The 16585-nt window shown below is 52.6% G+C and overlaps 1 protein-coding gene and 1 long non-coding RNA gene across 5 annotated transcripts in view; one reads left to right on the forward strand and one right to left on the reverse strand.

Annotated features, from left to right (window-relative positions):
* Nucleotides 1–1172: 1172 nt before the first annotated feature.
* Nucleotides 1173–12444, forward strand: LOC138998253 (uncharacterized). Its single transcript, XR_011469115.1, has 4 exons — nucleotides 1173–2660; nucleotides 4350–5144; nucleotides 7531–7642; nucleotides 10534–12444. It is a non-coding gene; the product is annotated as an uncharacterized lncRNA (long non-coding RNA).
* The window catches only part of UBE3A (ubiquitin protein ligase E3A), a 42634-nt gene continuing 30392 nt past the window's right edge, over nucleotides 4344–16585 (reverse strand). For all 4 annotated transcript variants that reach the window (XM_070400293.1, XM_070400296.1, XM_070400295.1 and 1 more), the window contains 7 exons: nucleotides 14067–14211; nucleotides 11199–11404; nucleotides 10486–10650; nucleotides 9363–9518; nucleotides 9194–9267; nucleotides 6888–7031; nucleotides 4344–6107 (listed from right to left, as the gene is read on the reverse strand). In XM_070400293.1, the coding sequence (XP_070256394.1) occupies nucleotides 5987–6107; nucleotides 6888–7031; nucleotides 9194–9267; nucleotides 9363–9518; nucleotides 10486–10650; nucleotides 11199–11404; nucleotides 14067–14211 (1011 nt within the window). In that variant the 3' untranslated portion in view covers nucleotides 4344–5986. The remainder of the gene's footprint in view (nucleotides 6108–6887; nucleotides 7032–9193; nucleotides 9268–9362; nucleotides 9519–10485; nucleotides 10651–11198; nucleotides 11405–14066; nucleotides 14212–16585) is intronic.

Genomic DNA, 16585 nt, shown 5'->3' on the forward strand with positions numbered 1-16585 from the left:
AGTTGCCTTGGCCCTGGGCCCTGCACCCCCAGGTGAGCCCCAGGTCCTTACATGTGCTCGCGACGGGGCTGCATGAAGCCCGCTGACCCGCCTGGCCGGGTGCAGAGCCCTGTGCGAGGCAGAGGCCTGGTTTCTAGCTGCTTTGCTAGAAATGCCTGTCAGAGCAGTGGCCCCGGGCGTCTGACCAAGGCCTTCACCGCTGGAGACGGTCCCCTCACCTGGGGCGTGAGGGTTGGACAACCACCTTTTAGGTGTTGCCTTTGGGCCTAACTGTCCCCAGTGCAGTGCTGTTCGTGTGTCACAAAAGCAGGTTTGGGGGGCTGCCCTGGGCGAGATGAGCTCCTTCAGGCCCTTGTTCCCACTTTTCTCTGAAAACAGCACCACTCTTTTTGTTATGATTTTTTAAATTTTATTTTTTAATTGAATTTACTAGAGGCCCGGTGCACAGGGGGATCAGGCTGAAACTGGCTCTCCGACATCCCCCAAGGGGTCCCGGATTGCGAGAGGGCGGTTCTCGGGTGACCACCCCGGAATTGGGCTCCTTCCTCTCTGGTTCCGGGTGCGTCACCCGAAACCACAGCTGCCAAGTCACTGCAGCTCCGCAGCTCCTGTGTTGCGTGTCTGCCCCCGGGTGGTCAGTGTGTGTCATACCTACCGGTCGGAGCGTCTGCCCCCTGGTGGTCAGTGTGCACCATAGCTACCAGTGGGACAGTCACTTAGGCTTTTATATACATAGCTTGGGGTGGCATTGGCTAATAACATTATTTAGGTTTAGGTGTGCAATGTCATGATACAGCATCTGTCTGTCGTGTTGTGTGTTCACCACCCAGTCTGTCTAGTCTCCTCCCCTCCCCGTTTATCCCCTTTCCCCGCTCCCACTAAAGTCCTTTTATGATTAGCCAGATGGTCAGGAGGCAAATAGATGAAGCCGTGCTTTCACATGTTAATGAGTACCAGTCAGGCGCTCGTGAAATATTGCTGGTGTTTCCAGGTGTGTTTTAAAGAGCTACTTAAAACAACGCTGCCAAATGCCCATGAATTCGTCTCCCTTGGCAGTTCCCCAGGAAACCCCTGAGAAGGGCCCACGTGTGTCCCTCCTCTGAAGGTGGGGGGGGGGGGGGGCGGGGGCGGGGCGGTGTCCGTGAGGCCGCAAGCTTGGACGTGTGCAGTTAGGGGCCCTCAGAGGAGGAGCAGGAGCGGGGCACTCGGGTGAGGACAGGAGGAAGCAGAGTCGGCTTCACAGTTTCTTAGTGAACTGATTGGGGTGACATTGGTAAATAAAACTGCGTTTCAGTCGCAGAGTTCTGTGAAACGGCATCCGGTATTGCACTGTGTGGTCACCGGCCCAAGCCAAGTCTCCTTCCGGCACCATTTGTTCCCCCTTGACCCTCTGCTCCCCCCCACCCCCCTCTGGTAATCACCGTACTATTGTGTCTACGAGTTTGGGGTGTTTTTCCTCGCAGCCCCACCCCCAACCCCCCTCCCCTGTAACAACTGTCGGCCTGTTCTCTGTATCTATGGGTCTGTGTCTGTTTTGTTCATTAGATCCCACGTATGCGTGAAGTCACGTGTCTTCCTCTGACTGCTTATCTCACTTAGCATGGCTCTCCAGGGCCTTCCGTGCTGTTGCAAAAGGTGAGGTTTCCTTTCTGACCGCCGTGTAGCGTTCTGTGCGGACGTGACCGCAGCCGTTTCTATCCACTCGTCCACCCATGGACACTGGGGCTGCGCTTTGTGTCTCATTTTTCACTCGCCTTTTCTTACTAACCTTTCCATGTAGCTATTTTGGAATTTAGAAGCCCATTCGTTCTGTTTGTTTGGGAAACCCTTGCTTTTGAGTGCACGTCCTCTTTCTGTAGTTTCATTTTTTCAGCTGCAGTGGATGCACAGTATGGACGGAGGTGTACGGCTCAGCGACCAAGCACTCACATACCTTCCGGTCGGTCTAGTGCCCCAGCACCATGCGGAGTCATCACACAGTTAGCGGCTGTTCCCTTCCCCGTCCTCACACCCGCGACTGTTTGGTCACTGCCAGTTGCACTTCTTTATCCCTTCACCTTTTTCACACACACACACACACACACACACACACACACACCCCTCCTCCTCCCTCTGGAAAACCTGTTCTGAGTCGGTTCTGTTCTACTTGTGCCTTTGCTGTGTTCTAGATTCCACAGACAAGTGAAATCACAGGTATCCTTCTTCCTGGCTTATTTCCGAGCACAAGGCCCTGTAGGTGTCGTCACCCTGTTTTTTAAAGGGCGGAGCCTGTTACATTGTGCACTTTCACCCATTCGTCTATCGATGGACACTGAGGCGCTGCTGCCATGAACGTGTGGATGTGTATGTCTTTTCAATGTAGTGTTTGGGTTCCTTCCGGTAAAAACCCACAAATACAATTGCTGGGTCCTTCATTCTCTCTTGGTTTAAGGTCTCTGCCCGGTAAGTGCTGCTGCCCCAGCCTTTCCTGTGTTCATGAGACCCGTCCCGTCCCGTCCCTGTCCTCGGTCCGCTATCGGAGTGAGTCCTGAGGCAGCACAGCCAAGGGCCCGCTGCCCTGTGATCGCAGCTGTGCTGTTTGCATCAGAGGGAGGTTTTTCACGGCCCATCCCTCGCCTGGCAGCGCGTCCAAGGAAGGAGCGGCCGAGACCGGACCTGGGGTGAGTAACTGTGTATTGGGGCCTTTCACTTCCTTAATGACGACCTTTTAGCGTCTTAGTCACTGGTTTGGTGGGGAACCCCTTTCCTCGAGGTTCCTGGGCTTTCATTCGGGGCGTATTTCCTTGCCTCATTGGGGCCCTGCCTGAGCTTGTCCGTGTGGACGAGGCCGAGCTGCTCTGCCTCCTGGTCTTGGGGGAGGGACCTGGGGGAGGAGGCGGGGCCTGCAGGTGCCCGGGTGGTGTGGGCTCTGCACCCTCCTTCTGTAGCTGAGCCCTCATTGCTGTTGGCAGGACGCCAGGGACTTACCTGCAGACAGGCGGCCGTGAGGACTGGGGCCACCCACGAGTGACAGTGACCTGGGGTGGGGTGTCCCCGACAAGCTGGGAACAAGGCCGGCGGCTGCTGCTGCTGTGTCTGCATTACGAGTGTTTCGGTTCGTTAGCTGGTTCGCATGTGAGTGACAGATCGCTGGTTTACCTAACACACCCTCCCCCGTGCTGCCTCTGAAGGCCCGATGCCCTCGCTTCCGGAGTGGCCAGAGACTCCACGACATGCGAACCACGACCATGATGCGTCTGTTGGGCCCTGGGATTGCTCCTGCAGTTTGTGAACGATGCTGCAGTGAACACGCGTGTGCTTTCTAACCGGTGTTCTGGGTTTCGTCACGTGTGTGCCCAGAGTGGAGGTGCCGCCGCCCTGTGGTTTGAATGTGCATCTCTGATGTCTATGGGCCCCCCGTGTCTGGTCAGGCATCTGCCCACTTTGTAACTGGGTTGTTTTGGTGTTGAGGAGGCGGCGTTCTTTATAAACTCTGCTGTGCAGACCTCTGACGGACATACCGCGTGCTTTCCTCCTGTGGACTGTGCGTGGCGTCTGCCAGGAAAACACTGCCCACGGGCACGTCAGAGTTACGGGTTCAAGTTTCACATTTACGCCTTTAACCCACTCTGGGTTTGTCTGTGCACATGGGGCAAGGTGGTCTGACGTCATTGGTCTGCATGCGTCTCTCCAGTAACGGAGTGTCTACCCCACGGCACATTGCTGCCTCCTGTGTGCTCTGTGCCTGCCCCAGGGCCGTGCCGTTCTGATCACGGTGACCGCGGGGTGCACCTCCGCCTGAGCTCTCGGTCGTGTCCGTCTGCAGGTGTCGGGCGGTTTCGAGTGATGGTGGCTCTGTGGTTACAGGGATACGGGACCCAGCTTACCTGCTCTGCAGTCTTGACGAGAACCAGGAAATGCTTCGCAGACGAGCACTGTGGGCTCGGGAAGGGCTGGGAGGTGTAACGTGTGTAAGGGGACGGGGAGGGTGGTGAGGTCCTGGCACGCGCTCCGCTCCTGCAGGCTCCCTGTGGCCAGTGGGGGATGAGGACACCAGCCAGTTCCCCGGGCAGCTGTGGGCAGACTCAGGAACTCAAATGCAGGATTGGGGAAAAGTCAGCCACGGCTGTTGGTACGGAAAACAATGGTAATACAGGAACGCACTCCGTTTCCCGCCCGCAACTGTAAACCTACTTTTGCTCCAGCCTACGTGAGAGTCCTTTCACAACGTGACTTTGGGGGTGAGCGTGTTCGGTTCCCTCCTCCTAGGAAGGGCGCAGGGACAGGGAGGGGCCGCGTGCCCAGGGAGCTGCTCACCTCTAAGCAGTGAGGGCAGCCGGGCTGATCACTAATCACACTTCCTCTTACAGTATTTTTCAGGGTCGTTTATTTTCCACTGTTGGTTAAAAGTCTATTCTATAGCTGACAACCTAGACGCAATCACATTCACAAACGTCATACAGATGTCATCACAGCAAGCGCGAACCGAAGGGCACAGGTTTCGTCACGGGTTCATCACAGACAACGCCCAGCCCCTCCTCACCGCCCGCACGAGGGTCCCTCCTCGCGGTAGGGAAAGCACTGTCCTTCCGCAGTGAGTGGTGGTGAGATGCCGCCGTTTGTGGAGCATGATGGCACAGGACATTCGACATCGACGACGAAGAGTTAAGATAGTTCTGGACGACGTCCCTTTTCCCTCCAATGACTTGAAAGCTGTGCTTTCCTGCCCGCGGCAGACACATCACAGGCCGGTCTGTCGTGATTAAGACCATCCAGGCACAGGCTGAGCACAGCAGCTGCGGCCGAAGGACACAGCGTGTGTCTCTCCTTCGTTAAAAATCCTTGTATTTGATGTTGCAGCGAAAGAAACGAACATCATAGACACAGACTAGAGAGGGGAAGCTACTCACTCTGACGTCCAATAACTTAAGCCTATCTGTACTTGCCACAGCGCAGGAAGGAGCACTAACACTTCGTCTTGGGGACACACAGGGTAGAGGACCGGGGCGCGTTCCCTCACCTGCAGGCCTGCTCGCTGCGGCGCGGGGGGCGGGGCCCGCAGCCGTGCTGTCCCTCGGGTGCAGCACCGAGCACGTGCCCGGCGGGCCGAGCCGACAAGATGAAGCCGACACCAAGGGGAGACGGGATTGTCTACTGAGATGCAGGTAAGCAGTCGTCAGGGATCGTAAGTGCACTTCCACATGCTTCGTGTCAGACAACACACTTCCTAACTTGCTTGCAACAGGCTGCGCGCACCATTTCTTTTGGCCCAAATGCACTTTCTTTCCCCAGTGAACGTAAAGGACCACAACCACGAGAACAAAGCAGCCCTGGCCTGCGCCCGCGCGGAGCGAGCACTGGCTGGGGGCGGGGCGGGGGGAGAGGGCGGGGCGCGCGGGCACGGGGCACGGGGCACGGGGCGCAAGGAGAGTTCCGAGGGCTCAGGGGCGTTCCGAGGGCTCCCTTCCATCTTTATTGATTCAAGATTTTGCACAGAAAGCTCTTTGGGGACTAGAACAGCAGCGAATGCATCACACTGTTTTCAAGACTTCAAGTTTCAAAAGCAAATTGTTTAAAAAAAGAATACAGTTCCTGATTGGAGTTCGGTACAGGGACGCAGAAGAGCCGTACTTACTTGAAGGTCACATGGTCTACAGGTGGTGGCGCGTCCCTAGGGGAGCAGTTGGTGGCATATGTTTTCTCAATACTCAAAAGGCTCAACCTCAAGCAGTAATAAACACAAGCAAAAGTGATTTAACCATTAAAATAAATATTCAGAAAAACCTCTCTGTACATACAAGTGAAAGGATAAGTAACACTTTCACGCAGAAAAATAATAAAGGATTTGTTCACAGAAGGAGCTGAAACCTGCTGTCCCAGCCTCGGGTCCGAGGAAGGGGCACGGACGGGGACTACCGCTCGCCACTAGCTCACGGCCGCTGCACGGACACTACCACCACTTACACGCGGGACTCAGAACTGCACTCTCTCCGCCCACTGCTCGCGCTCACAGCATGCCGAAGCCTTTGGCGTAAGTGATGGCCTTCAGCAGTCGCTCTTTCAGCTTTTCTTTGCTTGAATATTCCGGAAGTAAAAGGACATTAAAGCAGGTGTGAGATGTAGGTAACCTACGGAGAGAGGAAGGGGGGAGGGAAACAGTAAATCGTGGGAAAGCGCCCAGGAGCACACGGCCCTCCTCCCCCGTGGTCTGTGCAGGACGCTGAGCGACTCATGTAGGGACTTAACCTCTCACAACAGATCACCTAGTTCAGTGGTTCTCAACCTGTGGGTCGCGACCCCTGAAAATACATCCTGCGTATCAGGTATTTACATGACGATTCATAACAGTAGCAACAAAAATAATTTTATGGTTGGGTCACAACATGAGGAACTGTAGTAAAGGGTCGCGGCGTTAGGAAGGTTGAGAACCACTGATCCTCGTTAGCGGGTGTCCCCACTACAGAGCTGAAATCACCAAAAATTCTTAGTTTTAGGTGGAGATCAAATTCAAGATTTTAAAGTGCTCTTTAATGCTTATTAGAAAAACGGTGTCAACGCCTTGGTAACAAACACTGATGTTACTGTAGAAAACTAACGGGGTTTCTGCACAGCGAAACCACGCAGCAGGATACCGCCCAGGCGGGGTCCTTACTCACCAGACTGTCAGCTCTCAGTTTAGTGCTGACCCACCCCCTCCTGAGCCTCCGTTTACCCTCCGAAGATGGCTTCCGGGTAAAACGTTCCGAGCCAGAGGCTGGGAGCTCTGACCGAGGCAGAACATTCTCTGGCGCGTCTCGGGTGACGTGGAGACCTCTGCCTGCCCCCGGGAGTGCTCAGCAGCATGGGACAGGCCACGCGTGCGCAGGGTAGAAAGCAGGCGTGTTGGCGTGTGCCGCGGGGGCCATTACCGTTCTGTGTCGGGGCCGTTCTTGGCGATGATCATCTTCAGCTTGCCGAGCCCGCCCACCGGCGCCCGGTCGGTGCCCGTGGTGAACTGCAGGAAGAGCCGCTTCTGCTCTTCGGTGAACGCGTGCACGATGTCCCAGAACTCCCTGCGAGGAGAAAGGACGCCGCTGACTGAGCTGGCTGAGTGGCTGGATTCACTTCCCAGGTTCGGAGAGAACCCAGGGACCCCACGCAGCAGCCTTTAGCTCAAGGACATGTTTCAAAAGCTTATGTTCACCGTGGCATTGTCTGCACCAGTGAAAACGGGTAAACCCGAGTGACCGACAATAGACGATAACGATGTAAACTGTGGTGTTCAGAACACAGAACCGGTAACAAACAAAAGACTAAACCCAAATGCCATGACAGGACTGTGGTCGGGGTGAGCGCGGGGGGAGGGGGCTGGTCTGTACTTTCCTCCCTGGCCTTCCCACCAGTAAAGCCTCCTGGTGAGTTCATGCCGTAACGACGGTTGTCGCACTTGCTCAGGAACGCCCTGGGCCTGCTTGTGTGGACAGTCAGGTGCCCGTAAACCTGGCAGGTACACGTGGCCTTTCTGTTAGTGCGACGCTGTTTCTGACCTGCGATGTCTTGGCGCTTCCCCAGCCCTCAGCGCCCAGACCTGTGGCCTGGAGAACAGTCCCGGCGCTCGGACGTGGAGCCTGCAGCACCTCCCTCGGAAGGAAGGACGGACGGAAGGACCGCACGCCCCATGCAGGTCAGCTGAGCCCAGACCCTCTGTCAGTCACCCTGCAGGCGGCAGCCCACCAGCAGTGCTCACTGAGACCAGTCTGGCCATATTATCAATGGTTCTTTCTAAAAAACTAAAATTATTTAGACAAAAAGGGGCTTCCACGTGATGTGGTAGCTGCATCGATCACATCGCAGGCCCACAGGGCACCAGGACGAGTGAGTGAACGCGGGCATCACCAGAGGCCCTGAGAGGAGAGGGCGGCTGAAAACTGTCATTTTCGGCAAAAAACACCAACCCACATACTCAGGAAACGAACCAAACCCCACCGAGCATAGAGGACACTGTGCCTCAGGGATGAAGGGGAAACAGTCGTCCTCAGAAGGGCTTGGCACTAGCGGACCTGCCTTTGCAGACGACAACCTAAAACAAAGGAGACAGAGGGAAGAGCAGGGGGCAGGCGCACACATAGGCCGCCCTCCTCCAGGGCTTCAGAAACGCAGAAGAGATTAACGCGCAGGCAGCACAGGGAGAGGGGGGAGAGGAAGAGCTCAGAGGGAGCAAGGCTGCCACGCCCTGAAGAGATGGTGGCATCCGCCCACAGATGCAAATGCAGCGACGCCAACACCCACCGGAGACACTGCTAGACACACGCACAGAACACACAGCGAGGAGGCCTACGTGCCCACCAGCTCAGTGACCCGGAGAGGCAGGAAGTAGACACCATGAAAGGAAAGAAACGGAAAACAGATAAAATGGCAAACGTAGGCCCTCACCTACCAATTACCTTCAACACAAATGGTCTCCATGCACCAATTAGAAGGCAGAGACTGACAGGGCTTTAACACACACACACACAGGACGGGTTCTGTTCATCAGACTCCGAGCAAAGAAAGCGACCAGGCGTGAGGAGGGACCTCGTGCAGCGAGCAGGGACCGGCCCACCAGGAGCACAGGACCCAGTGATTGCACTTTGGGGCACTGACCCCGAGAAATGAAAACCATTTCACATAAAAACCTGCCCGTGTGTTCGTAGGGGCTTTATTGCCAAAAGTGGGGAACACCCCGAGTGTCCCGGGACAGGTGACCCGACAGCCTGCGCAGCAGTGGAGTGCGAGGGCTGCTGGGGCAGGAACTGGGCGTGTCTCCAGGAAACGAGGGCCGAGGGAGAGGGAAGGAGGAAGCCTAGGGCAGCGGTCGCCAACTGGTGGCCCCCGGGGTCCGAAAGGCTGGCGGCCGCTGCCCTAGAGGGTTCTGCTCAGTGAAACAAGCCGAATGGAGACAAGCACCCTACAATTTCACTTACACGCAGAATCTAAAAAACAAACCACGAGAACAAACAAAATAGAAACAAATTCATAGAGAAACTGCTGGCTGCCAGAATGGAGGGGGTGTGGCTAAGAAATGCAAACTTCCAGCTACAGTCGCAGGTGAAGGACGGCCTGGCATCCCGTCAGGAACATGCTGGTAACTGTACGGGGATCACCTGTGAGCTGGACGAATGTCTCACCACCAGTCCATGACAACTAGTTCTCAATTTAAGCATTTAATACAACGACAGGGATTAAAGCTACTCACCTAATCAGAACCGAGTCCCTGGAATAGCCACCGTCGTATTCTGTGGTTTCTTCCAGCGCCTGGAAATCTAGATTCTGCAAATTTTTAAAAAACACATCTTAGCATCCCCTCAGCGCACCACTGCCAACAGCCACGCCACTCGGTGCGTCTGCGGACGCTGCCTGCTTACCCGGCTTCCGCATATGAGCAGCTCAATTTCCTCCGGTCGGAACAAGTACTTTAGGGGAGATTCATTGGTCACCATATGAAAACCTCTTCGAAAAGCCTTGAACTGTTTTTCTACTGATTTATTGAGAATGTAGTCAGAATAGAGATTGACAAATTCCTGCAGAAAACATTAACCACAAGAACTTATACGCTATACACACCAAACACAACAAGCTGCTGGGCTGCACAGCTTTTAAAATTGTTTTTATATTTATATTCCCAAAGGAAAAATATTCAAAAGTATTTTTAAAAGTCAAATTATATACATGCAAAGGGATACACCTTAAACGATGTCACAGCTCTCTGTGACAGCATGTTAACCTGTGGACAGGCCACGTATGTAAACTAGTAAAGACACGTTTCAATTTTGACGTTAAACTAGACTGAATAAAAAGCTGGGCATCAGCCGTTCTGAGGTTCCCTCAGCTACGCATGCCAACGGGAGACCGCAGCGTGCGGCGCGGTGCAGGGCCTACGGGGCCAGGAGTCTCGTGATTTCTAGCCGCAATATTGGGGAAGCAGCAAATATCTTTGTGTTTTACTTGATACATAAGCTGTTGCACTGAGGCACAAAAGGGAAATGTACTTTTTTTTCTTAGTAAGCACATTTTATCAAAAATTATATAAACACGTTTTTTAAAGGTTGATTCTATATCGTTTTCTTGCTATGTTCTGGGTTATTCCCTTGTTTTCAGATGCTTACATTTTGGTCAACAGATGTGGTTTCAGAACACGTCTCAGAAGCGTATGTGAGCCACACCCACGTGCACATTACACGGGGTCTCACTTGTGTGGGGCCTGGCCTCCCTCGCCCTGAGGGCCCTGCTCTCGATCCCCCACAGCGGCTGGCTCCCTCCCTGCCCGTCCTCTTTCTCTCAAAGGCCTTTAGTGTCCAACCGCGGGTTCTCACACCACCTGAAATCCCACATTTACAAAACGGTGGCTACTGCATTGACCACTCAGTCACTTGACTTGTTGGGGCTGTGCCTGGACTAGATTAGAAACTGCTTTTAAAATGACACCCACTATATGTTTTGAAATTCTGTTCATAAAGAGACAAACACTGACGCAGAAACATGCACTACCTTCCGGTTTTCGTTTGTAATTGGGATTTTGTCACCATTTTCCTTCAGGTCGTACATCATGGGGTTACCGAACAGGTCCGTCTGCGAAATCTGGAAAGTGATCATCATGTCGTCTTCCACGCTCCCCTCATACTCCAACAGATCCTTCAAGCTCTGAAACAGAACCTAACAACAGAAATGGAAAACCAAGGTCACCACGGAACCACAGACTACACCCTCTGTGATACTCTTGGAAGAACAGACTTGGACCATAAGATTGCAACACAGCACCCTGGCCGGCGTGTTCAGTGGTTAGAGCACTGGTCCGCCCTCCGCCCTCAGAACATGTGTGGGGAGCAACCAGTTGGTGTGTCTCTCCCTCCCACCCCCCGCCCTCAGAAAAAAACCAATGGGAAAATTTACCCTCCCTCCTCGGGTGAAGATGAAAAACACACAGTTTCCAACACAGGAACTGCAGATGGCGGCGATGTCCACTCTGTGCTCAGGAGCCCGGTCTCAGGGCTGGGAGGACGGGGGCGAGGAGACACACCGACTGTGGCCCCCAGGCCCTTCCTCGTGGCTTCACCGGGTAACCCCGTGGGATCAGCCCCCCAGAACCTGCCTGCGGAGAGCGGTGTCTATAAAGAACCCCGAGGCTTCCCAGTGCTCATGGACGCGGACAGGAGACAGCGCTGGGGCTGGCGGAGACCCTGACGCGGGTCGGGGACACTCACCGGGTGGGAGTCGCCCAGGTCCCGGAACGTGCCCTTCTTGCCCATGAGCTTCCTGTAGACCACCATGGGGAAGTGCACGTCCAGGATGCAGTTGTTGTAGATGGCCAGGCCCAGCACGATGCCGATCAGCGTGAACTGGCCCTCCGTTTCGAACGAGGACGGGTTGAACCAGAACAGCTTGGTGTTCTCATCGTAGGTGAACATGCCTGTAAGAAAAGGTTTTGTAAAATACAAACAGTAATTACACAGGTAAACACACACAATAGGCACAAGAAAATGTTCATCTCTATTGCATTAGCACTTGAGAAACCAAAGCTCACGTATATGATGATGACAAATTGTGGCAAAGGTAGCACTGTATGTAATTTTAAAGAAGCCAAGGAAACAAACAAGCAATTTCTTTGGCATTTACCAAAAAGTCAGATTCAAGTTCTCTACTCTTCTAACACGAAGTTAATTTGCAATCATACTTTATCCACCAAATGGTTGAAAAATGCAGAGAGAAAAGGCTGTATTTTGAAAATTTTTCACTTTAAAAACATCTTTAACCCACATGTGCTGCTTTAAAGCACAATTCTGGGTCGTGAAGGGAAAGTCTGTTTTTCCAGAAGTGTGTCCAGCACCTTTCTAACCGAGTCAGGTGATGCCAACTCCATGCCCTGCGATAAACTCGGATTGTGTCCACAGCTCAAAGCTGTCTGATACACTAACTCTGAGCCAATAAATAAAACAAATGTTGTTTGTATTCACAGTCCCCTTTCAGTTTTTCTCATTCATTTAAAAAGATAAATCTTTGGTTCTGCCTATCTTAATAACCATTACTACCCTTTAAATGAACATCTAAGGACAAGGTTAATCTTGTAATTGAAGTTACAGTATTTTATTTTACTAAAATGTTTTTCAGTTGCTATTGGAAACTAAATAAAAATAGTTTAAGAATGACATCTGGAGCCCAGCTGGTGAGGCTCAGTGGTTGAGCACTGACCTATGAACCAGGAGGTCAGGGTTCCATTCCTGGTCAGGGCACAGGCCCGAGTTGTGGGCTCAAACCCCAGTGGGAGATGTGCAGGAGGCAGTCGATCCATGGTTCTCTCTCATCATTGATGTTCCTCTCTCTCTCCCTCTCCCTACCTCTGTGAAATTAATATATTAAGAACAAATCTGGAAAAAATGGGGAATTTCAAGTACAACAAACTTCAGAAATCAATACAGCACATAAATAAATCAGATTTTTAAAAGCTTAAAATGTTTCATTTTCATTTAGCTTGAGTGAAATATAACAGGAACTTTGAGCGAGGACGTTTTCTAAGACAATGTAATGGTCATGAAGTGACAGTTCGCCACCATCCACTTTACACTTGGCGCTCACATCTTTCAGGTCTAAAGTAGTACAACCTGCATGGCCAACTGAAAGCTCCCTTCGGTTACAGACACAGTATCCGCAGGTCAAGCCCGTCTACAGGCTCACAGGTCATCCATACAGTTAACGGCACTTCAGACGGAGGCCCTTGGTCTCAACAGCAGCCACCTACAATCGCCCCCTGTGCCCTGCACAGGCCACTGCCCCGTCTGCAGGGAGGTCCTGGGAGAACAAGGAGGCACGTGGGACACGTCAGGGCTCAGGCACCCGGGAAAGCCCCGTAAGACAGAGGGTGTGGCTCTCCTGAAATCTTTTTGCTGTTTCTCTGACCGCATTTCAATCACCTTCCATTAGTAGTTCTGCAAATACCGTAGAGCTAATGTCTAACATTTCTAGGTGCATGAGAAACGAGTGCTGAGGTTGCCAAACGTATGAAGCTTACAAGTTAATTTCCTATCTCCAAAGGGGCATGATTTTCTGTGTCTCACAGGTTTACTCTGAACACATTACGCACAAAGGGCATGGCCTTCTGGGAGTTAACGTGAGCCAGAGCGCAGTCTTCCCACACCTGTGTGGTCAGGCACTCACTGTCTCGTTCCATCGACACGTGTACAGATGACAGGCTGAGCACAGGACCAGAAAAGCCAGCTCGGCGCACACCCGGGAACAGCAGGCCGCAGCTATGGGGTCCTCTGCGTGGTCCTGTGCCCCATCTTCAGGTTCTCGGGGCACCTGGAGTGGGAGCCTTTCCCTACGACCGTCGTGCACTCCATGTAACAGTGAGCAAGTGGCCCTGGCCAGTGTAGCTCAGTGGCTAGAGCGCCGGCCATGCACTGCAGGGTCCCGGGTTCGATTCCAGTCAGGGCACATGCCTGGGTTGTGAACTGGTTCACCAGTAGGGGGCGTGCAGGAGGCAGCTGATCAATGATTCTCTCTCATCGTTGATGTTTCTATCTCTATCTCCCCCTCCCTTCCTCTCTGAAATCAATAAAAACATATTTAATAAATTAATTAAATAAAAGTGAGCACGTGGTTCCAGTGTAGACTCGGAACCAGCTCAGAACTGGTCACTCCCTGAGCCGCTGCTACTCGATCCCTGTGACTCGGAGGAATTCCACTTCTTCCACAAGCAGATCACCCGTTCCCACCCTGTGCTCCACGGGAACGCTCTGGGTGGCAGTGACCATCAGATGTGGGGCAGGAAACGGCCTCGGGCTCAGAAAGTGGGGGACCAGCCAGCGCTCCCACACCCGGCACGACGCACTCACTGCCGTTCTCACGCTCAGACCACTGTTCTGTGAAACTCTTGTCTCAGAAACACTGTGAATTTGATGTCTTAGACTAAAGAGTAAAGAGTGATACAGTTTAAACGGAAAACCCTTCAGATGGCCCATTGTGTGTGTGGGGTTGGTGCGCCGAGGGAATCGCACAGACCACGTGCGGCTGCCCTCCTAGAGAGAGCACCACGCCCCCAGGAAACCAAGGCTCCGCTCGGGGAGACGCCTTACCGATGTCGGGGTTGAAGATCTCCTCCACAACCAGCTGGAAGAATTCTTTGGAAACCCCTCCCTCGTCAACTCCTTGTTCTCCTTCGAACTCCACATACAACTGCTTCTTCAAGTCAGCAGGGTTCTCCATCGCAATCATCTCTAGCTGGGGAGTGAAAGGGAAGGGAGGTGACTGCGGCGTCAGGGCACAGGAACGCACACACGAGACGCAAACACGAGGGCGGGCGAGGGAGCAAGTCGGGGCGGGGGCGGTGCTTCAGGTGGAAGGTGAGGCAGAAAGAGCCTGCAGAGATGAGGTAGGGTACGTCCTACTGACGGACGGGAGCAGCACCCAGCAGACACGCAGACTTCCTGGTCCTTGTGTGGGAGACATCTGGGCTATGGGTTAGGACAGAGGAGCCCACAGAACTCAGGACGACGCAAACCAAATCATTTCCGCAGGAGCAGTGGAATATAGACAACTGACCTCAAAACCGTTCACTATACGGTTCTTCATATTATAATACAAACTCAAGAATTAGGTCTTAATATCTATTAAGCCATAAGTAAAATGAATTTCAGTTAAAAACACACGCAATGAACAGGAAAGCCTCTGATCTACCTGGCACTCAGTGCTCTACGCTCTTTCATGGGTTAGGACAGTCCACATCCACTTTTAGGAGATGAGGCATGTGCTTGCTCATACCTTTCCTCTTAACTTCTCAAACGTTATCGAAACCTACCATTTCAACGATAATCCTTTCCCAATATTTCTTTGTATGTACTGAATAAACAGTCATTACGAGATGAATCACAAAGTCACACTAGATTCCTCTCTGCTCTAAAAAAAAAAAAAAAAAACCTCACTAGATTCCAATGTAAAATATTTGCACTGCAATTTGTGGTTTTATGTATCTGAAGCTTACTAACAGCATGCCTAACTGACCATCCACCTGACTTAAATGCCTTCTGGCTGTTAAAAAGATTTTTTAATATGCCAAGATAGAATATTTAAGGGTTTTCAGGTTATTGGCCATTATTCCAACTAGAATTTCTTTTTATTTATTGTCTAAAGTTTTACATGTGTCTCCTTTTTCCCCAGACTTACCCCCCCCCCACCCCGGCCCCACTAGAATTTTAAAAATATCTTTGAGCAAGGCAAACCTCACTGGAATACACGTATTGGAGTCCTAAGGTGACTACTATAGGTTAACAGCACTAGTTTGGACCTTCCCGTGTGCCTGTACACACACACACACACACACACATGAGTCAGGTCAGTTGCCCTAGATCAGTGATGGCGAACCTATGACACACGTGTCAGAGGTGACACGCAAACTCATTTTTTTGGTTGATTTTTCTTTGTTAAATGGCATCCTATCTAATAATAGACAAACATGGTAATTAACCATACCTCCACTATGCTTCCCATTGGCTAATCAGGGTGATATGCAAATTAACTGCCAACAAAGATGGCGGCCGGCAGCCATGTAGCTGAAGCGAGCAGGAGGCTTGCTTGTTCCAGTGATGGAGGAAGCCAAGGTTCCCCGCCTACCTCGGCCCGGCTCTGAGCTCCAGTCTAAGCAACAATGTTGCAATTATAGAAGCTAAACAAACCCCAGATACCTGCTTTCAGCCAGCCGGCCTCAGAGCTGGAGCCACAACAAAGTTTCAATTACAGAAGGTAAATAAATCCCAGAATAAAAAAAAAGAAAAAAAGAGAAAAGGAGAGACTGGGAGCTTCAGTTGTAGGCTTGGCCCGCCTGAAAACAGCCATCAGCCCCTCACCCAGGCTGGCCAGGCACCCAAGTGGGGACCCCAACCCTGAAGGGGGTGTGACCAGCTGCAAACAGCCATCATCCCCTCATCCAGGCTGGCCAGGCACCCAAGCGGGACCCCCACCCTGATCCGGGACACCATTCAGGGCAAACCAGCCGGCCCCCACCCGTGCACCAGGCCTCTATCCTATATAGTAAAAGGGTAATATGCAAACTGACCCTAACAGCAGAAAGACTGGGAATGACTGGTCACTATGACACACACTGACCACCAGGGGGCAGACGCTCAATGCAGGAGCTGCCCCCTGGTAGTCAGTGTGCTCCCACAGGGGGAGCTCCGCTCAGCCACAAGCCAGGCTGCCGGCTGCCAGTAGAGCGGTGGTGGTGGGAGCCTCTCCTGCCTCCTCAGCAGCGCTAAGGATGTCCGACTGCAGCTTAGGTCTGCTCCCTGCTGGCAAGTGGACATCCCCCGAGGGCTGCCAGGCTGCCAGAGGGATGTCTGATTGCCATCTTAGGCCCAATACCCCGGGGAGCAGGCCTCAGCCAGCAGGTGGTCATCCCCCGAGGGGTCCCAGACTGAGAGAGGGCACAGGCCGGGCTGAGGGACCCCCCCCCCCCCCCCCGCCACGAGTGCACAATTATTTGTGCACCGGGCCTCTAGTTTAAATCTATAAAATAAATATCAAAAATATAAATCTTTGTTTTACCATGGTTGCAAATATCAAAAAATTTCTATATGTGACACAGCACCAGAGTTAAGTT

The sequence above is a fragment of the Myotis yumanensis genome, unplaced genomic scaffold, assembly GCF_028538775.1.
Source record: "Myotis yumanensis isolate MYYU_CA2020_CCGP unplaced genomic scaffold, mMyoYum1.0.hap1 SCAF_20, whole genome shotgun sequence".
In the NCBI taxonomy this organism is placed as follows: Eukaryota; Metazoa; Chordata; class Mammalia; order Chiroptera; family Vespertilionidae; genus Myotis; species Myotis yumanensis.